At 38.9% G+C, this 9,409-nt stretch overlaps 1 protein-coding gene across 1 annotated transcript in view; it reads right to left on the bottom strand.

Annotated features, from left to right (window-relative positions):
• cdh2 (cadherin 2, type 1, N-cadherin (neuronal)) overlaps positions 1-9,174 on the bottom strand; it is a 90,278-nt gene extending 81,104 nt beyond the window's left edge. The window contains exons 1-2 of the mRNA XM_087811290.1: positions 8,886-9,174; positions 6,491-6,599 (exon numbers count right to left, since the gene is read on the bottom strand). Of these exons, the coding sequence (XP_087667416.1) occupies positions 6,491-6,599; positions 8,886-8,939 (163 nt within the window). The 5' untranslated portion in view covers positions 8,940-9,174. The remainder of the gene's footprint in view (positions 1-6,490; positions 6,600-8,885) is intronic.
• Positions 9,175-9,409: the final 235 nt, after the last annotated feature.

Here is a 9,409-nt window from a genome sequence, read left to right on the forward strand (position 1 = left end):
ATCACATAATTGAACTGGTCAAGTGTTCGCTCTGTGGCCGCCCTCGTCCTCACGGCCGTCTCTGTGAAAGCACTTCCAACACCAGCTATAAACATGCTTTCATCGCCGGCGCTCGCCCAAGATCGCAGCCAAGAGAAGAATGGCGACCGGAGAAGAACTGGGCTGAGGGGGGGGGGGCGAAGAGAAGACGACATGAAAGCAAAATAAATTGTTGGGGGTTGGGACGGCGGAACAGCAGCATAAGAGAGTGTATTAAGCTCAATTAGGCTTTTGGGCTTTTCATTAACCCAGTTTTTAAGCGAGGGAACCCTCTGCTGAATAATGCTCCGACCCACCAAATTTGCAACCCCGAGTTAAAGACCTCAACTGGAATAATACATTAAAAGAAAAACACATGTGTGTCGGCTCTCTATAGACGGTGAGATTCCATGAGACACCCAGAGGCAAACCACCCACAAGCCCATCCCAAAATTCAGCAAGTTAGTCGCTAAAACGGCCTTAAAAAATGCAATGAAAGTAATCCTTGAGTCTGGTGTTAAAAATATGCACATCAGCAATTCTTGCAAGTATTTGAGCGAAGAAACATCAAAATAAGTAGGTACGCCTCGACTCTCAATGAAGTACAGTATATCAAGGTTTTTTTTTTCAGAACTATCCTAGAGATATGGTAACCAGAAAGAAAATACTTCAAACTACAAGAATCCTAAAAATCTGTGGGTATGGCCCCGACCCTCATAAACTATATTAAGTTGGGGGGGTTTTTTGGGACTATCCTAGAGATCTGGTAACAAGAAGGAAAATACTTCAAACTACAAATAGTCAATCACCCGTATAGGTAGTCAAGTTTACGATATTTGGAAATACGTTAACAAGTAGTTGAACGCAAAAAATGTGGGTATGCCCAATAAACGATATAAGTTTTTTTTAGAAACTATCCTAGATAAATTGGAAAGAAAAACTTTAAAGTACAGAAAGTAACATGTGTAGGTAGCTGAGTTTCCGATATACGGAAATAACAAATATTTGAACGCCACAGGGAATTTCAGTGTGTGTGCTCCGACTCCTAATAAACCACATACATTTTTTACACACTTTCCCAGTTGGTTGCCAGAAAGTATACTTAATACTTAAAAGTACAAAGAATCAATCATCCGTATAGATAGTCAAGTTTCCGATGTCTGGAAATACGCTAACAAGTATTTGAACGCCACAAGAATCCTAAAAATCTGTGGATATGCCCCTGAATCCCGATAAACTATATAAGGTTGTTTTTTTTATAAACTATCCTAGAGAAAATGGTAACCAGAAAGAAAATAATTCAAAGTACTTGATGTCAATCACCTGTATAGGTAGATAACTTTCCGATATCTGGAGATACTCGTAAGTACTAGAACGTCACAAGAAACATCGAAATATGTGGGCATGCTCCGACTCCTAATAAAACCTATCAAGTTTTTTTTTTAGAAACTATCCTAGAGAAAATGGCAACCAGAAAGTACTTAAAGTCAATCGCATATGTAGCTGAGTTTCCGATTATCTTTGGAAATGCGCTATTTTTTAGTAAACAATGAATAATTGTTCAAAAATACTAGTACTATTAATACTAGAGTACCTAAAATAAAAATACAAGGTATTAATGACTTTGTGGATTAGCGTTCAAAAATCCTAAATTCCGAAAATTAAGACACTTAGGTCATCAGGAAAATGAAATCAAAGTTATTACATATTACACCCGACTCAAACTCAACAACCCTCGGGTGCTTCTAGAAAGAGACTGAACTCTTTGTTTAGTCAAAGTTTTGAATTTAAGAAGAACGGGTTTGAGGACTTTTCCGAACAATAACCTCAACCCTCCCTTCAATGGATCGGTGAAGACACTTCCTCATAAAAGAATAATCGCCCTTCCTTTCTTTTTTTTTTCTTCACCGATTCACCCGGTACCTTTGAACAAAGGCATTTTTTACATTACAATAGAAAATCAATGGTCCATCACTTCTCAGCCAGCTAACGGTTAAAGTCTAGAGGACAATCCAAGAGAATGTGATTAGATCTCGAGGTGGAAAAAAAAAAAGGAGAAGCTTTGTTAGACGCTAACGATCTTCATCAGATCCACAGGAAGTCCTCAATGAAAACGCATACAATGTTAGTCGCTTTCCCCCCACGAATACAGTCATTTCCAGGATGTGTATTGCCTTTGATGGATGGGCAATAAGGTGAGACAAGAGTTTGGTGCCCGGCCGGGGTCAACAGCAATACAATATGTCCGAGGGAGTCGAGTTGCTGACACTTTACACTGAGTCCTCATGGAAAGTTAATGATTTTTTTTTTTCAGGTCATTCCATTTCAAAAAGAAGAATTCAGAAGGACCGGATTAAAGTTGGTTTCACAGGGCAATGGTGACTTTAAAAAAGGGAAGTCATTGTGCAAAAAGAAAGAAGTGATGAATAAAAATAGGATTGAAAAACATTAAAAGAAACTATGACTAAGATGAAATTAAATAGAAAGTTTTACATCCTCTTTATACAAGCAAAAAGTCGACGTTTCATATATTTTGTGATGACAACGCCAATGAATACAAACGACATGACATCATAAAATAAAAGTAAGTAAGCTAATGTACTAATTCACTCTAAATGCATTTAATCTAGAAATATTAAAAGTGCCTCAAAAATGTTCCTCCCAAAAAGAAAGAAGGGATGAATGAAAATATGACTGGAAATAAAAATTAAAGAGAAAATTCTTATTATATTAGGACAACAAATGAATGATATATCTATCTATCCATCTATCCATCCATCCATCCATCAATCCATTTTTTCTAAATACCTTTGAGAAAATGCTCAATATTTCATATATTTTGTGGAGTTGTTTTTAAAAAGAAGTGTATTTATGTCATCATAAAATAAAACAAACTAAAATTGTGTAATAGTTCAATTTAAATGACATGTCATCTACACATTGTAACCTTAAAGTACGTATTCCACCGAAAAAAAAAGAAAAAATCAATTCTTTCAAGAAGAAGAAGAACTTAATGTAGAAATAATGAAAAGAAAATTCCAATACATCCGCCAAAAGGGACACATTAAAAAAAAAAAAAAGATCTTTGATGGCTTGACTTACATAATTGTTAGCCATGGGTTGATTTTCAAAACTAGCCGTCATCTAGAAAGTGCCACTTGTGTTCATCCCAACAACCCCCTGACGCACATGGACACCCCACGTTTCCACCCCTGAAAGCTTTCGTTTACTGAACGGCAAGGACACGCGAGGCATGAACCTGCTCCAGTCACTCTTTCTCCTGCCTCTCAAACAATATCCTCCAAACAGAGCTGAAGAAAAAAAACTTGTGCGCATACTCTCCACACTGTGGGGGCTTTTGTCTTTCAAAAACACACGGCGGGAGCTTTTCATTAGAGAATGCGGTTTCATTAACATCGTCCCACGCTGCTGAACCCCGGCGCATTACAATGACACAGGAGAGCCCCTCTCTGTGAAGGAAATCTCAGCAACAACTTGCTGGGGGGAGGGGGACCCCGGAGAAAAGAGTGGTAGGGGGGTCGGGGGGCAAACAAAAGAGAACCTGATTACCCCCCGGTCATGGCTCATCCACAAGCCAACAGAGGGAAATCCATCACCTGCAGGATCAAACGGAAACTGGTGCTGGAGGTAAAAGCTCAGTGAAAGCCCACCCATCCCTCTCTTCAACTTTCCTCTTTTCGACTCCCTGACTCACACACACACGACAACTGTGTGCAACTTCTGGACACACACTGTGAAATTCTACACCCGCTTGTGTTGTCCTGAAAAGGCACTCGAGGGCGAGATCATTTGAATTTTTATTATCGTCCGATGACGTGCATTCCGCTGTCGTCGCTTTTATATGGAGTCGATATTAACCCGAAGTCCAAGTCCTTGATCTCCAGGTCGCTCCCATTGTAGCTCGGAGTGGACGGGAAGCATGATTTAGGAAACTTTGGTTCAGTGGATTAAATAGAAACAACGGTATTCTTTGACTACTTTAAGATTAAAGCAATTAGCGCAATGAAAAACAACGTTTTTTAAACTTTTTTCCCACCACTTTGCAAAAGCTTTTCCCACAATTACACACCAACAAAACATGACATACTTTGTCAACAAGTCACAACCACTAGGGTTGTAACTTCGAGCGGGTGTAACACTTTTGTGACGTAGAAAAAGCGGTATTTTTTAGTACTGTAAGATTAGAGTAGTCAAAGAATCTCATACGCACAATTACAAAAAGGTAAATAAACGTTATTACACGCCAACAAAACATGCCAACATGACCAAAAAAACAAACAAAAAAACCTTGCCATAATTCACAACCACTCAGGTTGTAACTTTGAGTGGGTGTAACACCTTATTTTGTGAACTTTGGTGCACTTGAAAAAGCGGTATTTTTTACTACTTTAAGATAAAAGTAGTCAAAGAATCGAATATGCAAAATAAAAAAAAGTTAAATAAACGCTATTACACGCCAACAAAACATGACATACTTTATCACATGACCAAAAAAACAAACAAAATACTTTGCCATAATTCATAACCACTCAGGTTGTAACTTTGAGTGGGTGTAACACCTCATTTTGTGAACTTTGGTGCACTTGAAAAAGCGGTATTTTTTACTACTTTAAGATAAAAGTAGTCTAGAATCTAATACGCACAATAAAAAAAGCTACATTTACCCTAAATTCAGTACTTTTAAAGCTCAAAGCTTGAAGTGCAGGCACAAGCTAGCTTCCCAATAACCCTTGTGAATGTATGAAATCAAATTGGTTCAATGAAAAAACGTAAAAAAGCTTTTCCCAGCAATTACACATCAACCAAAACATACTTTGTTAAATGACCAGAAAAGGAAACACAATCATTCACAGCCACTCCTGTTGCAACACTGAGTGGGCGTAACATATTATTTAGAAAACAGGAAACTATTTAAAAAAAACATAGATAAAAGAGAAATAATTGTTTCCTTTGACAATATTCTTGTAAAGATTAACGCATGAAGTAGCTAGATTTCCATAACTCTTGCAAATGTGAAAAACAGAATTATTACAATCATACCATTAAAGCTTTTAGCACTTTTTTGAGGAGGTTTTACCAAGAACTTTTCAAAAGCTTTTTCCTGCAATTATACATGACGTACCTTGTCACATGACCAGAAAAAACGGCAATAATTCTCAACCATTTCTGTTGTAACTTTAGAATTATTGGTTGAACTTTCGATGCTGTGGAAACTCTTAAAAGAATCCAAAAATGAAGGAGGTATAACGGTATTACTTGACTTCATACAGTACTTCTAAAGAAAGAGGTTTTTTTTACACAATTGCAAAAGCTTATTTCCGCAATTACACTTCAACAAAACATGAGATATCTTGTCACGTGACCAGAAAAAAACTGCAATAATTCTCAACCACTCCTGTTGTAACTTTAGAATGTGCCTAACGAAAGATTTGTTGAACTTTCGATGCCGTGGAAACTCTTAAAATAATCGAAAAATTAAGGAGAAATAAGGGTATTCCTTGACTTCATACGGTACTTCTAAAGAAATACTTATTTTTTACACCATCGCAAAAGCTTATTCCCGCAATTACATGTCAACAAAACATTACATACTTAATCACAAGACATACCTTGTCATGTGACCAGAAAAAAACTGCAATAATTCTCAACCTCTCCTGTTGTAACTTTAGAATTTGCCTAACGAATGATTTATTGAACTTTGATGTCGTGGAAACTCTTAAAAGAATCCAAAAATTAAGGAGAAATAAGGGTATAAAAGCTTATTCCCGCAATTACATGTCAACAAAACATGACATACTTAATCAAATGTGTCACGTGACCAGAAAAACCTGCAATTCTCAACTGCTCCTGTTGTAACTTTAGAATTTGCCTAATGAAAGATTTGTTGTTGTTTGTTTGTTTGATGCTTACAATAATCCAAAAATTAAGTAGGAATAACGGTATTCCTTGACCTTATATGGTACTTCTACTTTTACACCATTGTAAAAGCTTTTTTTTACGCAATTACACATCAAACATACTTTGTCACCTGACAACAAAAAAAGTTTACCAATGATTTAGGATCTCAACTGTACCTTAAATATCACTTTAACCTCAGAACACTAGCTAGCGTTGGATAGTAGGAAGGCAGGTTCGTCAGCAAACATTGCTAAGCTACGACAAGTCGTGCGGAAAAGTAAAGCTTAGAACAATAATGACCTAGATTGTCTCATGAGCGACGTTGAATCATGCATACGCCTCGGGTGGCTCCCTGAGCAACAAGCCGAGACAACATTTAAAAAAAACGTACGCAAATATACAAAGTAGTCCGATCATGAACGTCTTTAAAGACGACTTGGAAAAAAAGCTAGAGGGCTACAATGCTATAACCCTAATTGTTGTCAATTGCTCGGAAATGTAACACACGTGAGTCCAAATCGCGACACAAAACAAGCATGGTAACACAACTCACCGTCAAAGAGCGACTGTCCTTCCTCGGCGTTGTTCGGCACCGCGACTTCGTACACGTCCTCGGAGAAGCCGGGCTTACAGTGTTGGGTGCTCCTGCATTCGACCGCGATCTGGGGGGGACAAAATCAATATTTAAAAACAAATACAAAAACTTTTGGCCCCTGAAGTCACGTTCCGGAATCGCAGTCGTACAAGAAAGCAGCTGTTGTTTTTATAGCAGGCACCGCAATTAGGATAATGAGGCCAAAAGGGTTAAGCATTAGCCAAAGAGCATGGCTAGGCAAGAACAAGCCCCATTTGTGCGCCCCCCTACCACCCCCCCCGACCGACCCCCCAACACACACTCGCACAGGGGCCCGGGTGCGAGGGGAGGGGGGGGTAGTCTCTGTGATCAACACACTGCTCTGGACAAACACTCCACTTTGAAGTAGACTGGGAAAGGAGGGAAGAAGAGGAATAATAAAAAAAAAAAAGAAAAGCTAACTGTTGCGGGAAGATAAACATGTGAATGTAGCCATAAAACGAAGGGCTATAACAGACATAAATCCCCCTTTTATTGTGGCTTAAAAGGAAAAAAATCTGTGAGAAGAAAAGAACCAAAAAGGAGGAAAGGATTTGCGGTGATTGAAAAAAAATGCCAGGGAAAATTCTGCTTCTAGTGGGAAAAAATTCTCAGATTTCCAAACACAGACGATCACACAACATCAGCATTTATTCACTTCTCTGGTCCAGAGGCCTGACCCTCTTCTTTCTTTTTTTTTCTCATCCACCCCTCCTCCTTTCTACTGCGTGCAAGAATGTAAAACGAGAGTCGTCGCGCTGAAAAAGAGCATTGTGGGTATCCGTGCCACTTGCCATTCTCGATCACAGGAATTTGAAAAGGCTTGTTTCGGGGAGAGAGGGGGAGGAGCTCGGCTGCCGTCGCAAATTGTTACAGACACCGAGCTTCATGTACAGTTTGAATCAGCGGCGGTCGTCGGCGTCATTTTATTTTTTTTACTACTAGTCAAGTAGTAGCAAAGATTGACAAACATTCCTGCGGATGAATCGTGCGAGATGACGATAGTGCAGGTTTTAAAGGGGAATAATGGCTTAAAAAATGTTGTTTTAGGGGATTTTTAACGTTTATTTTCACACATCAACACAAAGTACAACTGGTTTATTTGGCTTTTAAAATACTCAAATATTTACACATTTTACTCACTATGAATGAATGTGTGTGTTAGACAAATAAAAGCGAGTTATAGATATTTAAACTGATTTATTTCCTTTTTGAGGACATGTTTAAGCCAACAGTGGATAAGTCAAATGATGCATTTACTGTAGGGGGGGCCTCAGTGGCTTTTATGGGGGGCCATCGAGCAAAAATAAAGGAGCTAAAAGAATAAAATCAAGATAAAAATGATAAGATTTGATTGTAGTCGACACAACTTTGTTTAGCCTAATATAGAAGCACTTATTTAATGTTGTCTTTAAAGTTGTTTTTTCCAATTAGACACAGCAATACAGATGATATTCATAAAAATAAAAATAGGAACAAGAACAAAGAGGAATAAAGAGAAAGAAAAAGATGACACAATCTAAAGATAAAGAACATAGGTCAAAGAAAAATAACAAAGACAAAGGAAACAAAGACTAACATAGAATAGAACATCCAGATACTTTCATGACTCAGAATTGTACAATCTAATAGCCCGAGGAATGAGTCCCTGAGTCTATTTGTTTTGCATCTTTAGGATGCGATAAACATCACAAAAAATGGCAAAAGCGAAGGATAAACAAAAAACCCTATGGTCACAATTAAAGAAAAATTAATGATTAAAAGAAATAAATAAAAATGATTAGTAGCTTCCAAGTGACGTCACGAGAGGCCACATCCATACAGTCAAAAGGACCGCATGTGGCCCCCGGGTCGCACTTTTTTTGCACAAGTCTTAAACTAGCTCAACTATTATTTAAAAAAAATACGAAACGTGAAATAATATTGAATAATATTACAAATAAACAATCATATTGAAATCCTTTGTGTCGCATTTAAAGTATATAAAGATGGTGTATATATTGAGAAGTGCGGACACGAGGGTTAACTCTGCGACAAACTCACTCGAATATATCCTTGGAAATAAAGATGCAACTTTCAAATATAAATATATATGTTTTATATTTATATGTATATATAGTGGGTTAGAATGAGAGGAACCGTTGGAGCGACGCTGAACTCCAGCCAGCAAACGCGCGTTTTCAAACCAGGTCCCTTCAAACCGAACCGTTACCCCAACCGAACTAGACCCAAAACGCGGATCCCGGGTCCAGCTCGGGTTCGGCAGAGTTCGGGGTAGAATAAAAAAAAGGTCCTTCCTAAAAAAAAGTGTCAGGGTTCAAGTCCGGAGTCTTACCTGCAGTCCTGACGCGAGCAGCAGCGCCAGCAGCGCCTCGTGCAGCCGCTTCATGGTCTCTCTCTGCCGGGGCGAGAGCCGCGAGGATGAAGGGGGTCGCGGAGGGTGTAGAAAAAAAAAGAAAGAAAGAAAAAAAAAAGAAAGGTATCCTGAATCCGAGGTGAGATTATCGTCCCTTTTTTTTTAAATTTAGAAAATGATCGGGGACAGCAGCGGCGAGGGAGGCGACAGCATGTACAGCCTCCTCCGGGTTCTATCCAGCCTGGACTGAAGCGAGCGCGGCGCCTGGTACTGAGGATGCCTCCTCCCCCTCCTCACCCTCCTCCTCACCCTCCTCACCCTCCTCCTCCTCTTCACTGTATAGAACCCGCCCTTCTCACTGCCTCTCCCCCTGCTGGCAGCAGCCACTACTTCACCAGAAGATCCAAGTCACTTTAAAGTCAAGAGGGAAAAAAAAAAAACAAAGGAGGAGGGTTACAAATTTCCTAAACCGTGACGTCATACTCGCTTGTAAGTAAGTAAGT

This window comes from Callionymus lyra, chromosome 16, assembly GCF_982586985.1.
Source record: "Callionymus lyra chromosome 16, fCalLyr1.hap1.1, whole genome shotgun sequence".
Classification (NCBI taxonomy): domain Eukaryota; kingdom Metazoa; phylum Chordata; class Actinopteri; order Syngnathiformes; family Callionymidae; genus Callionymus; species Callionymus lyra.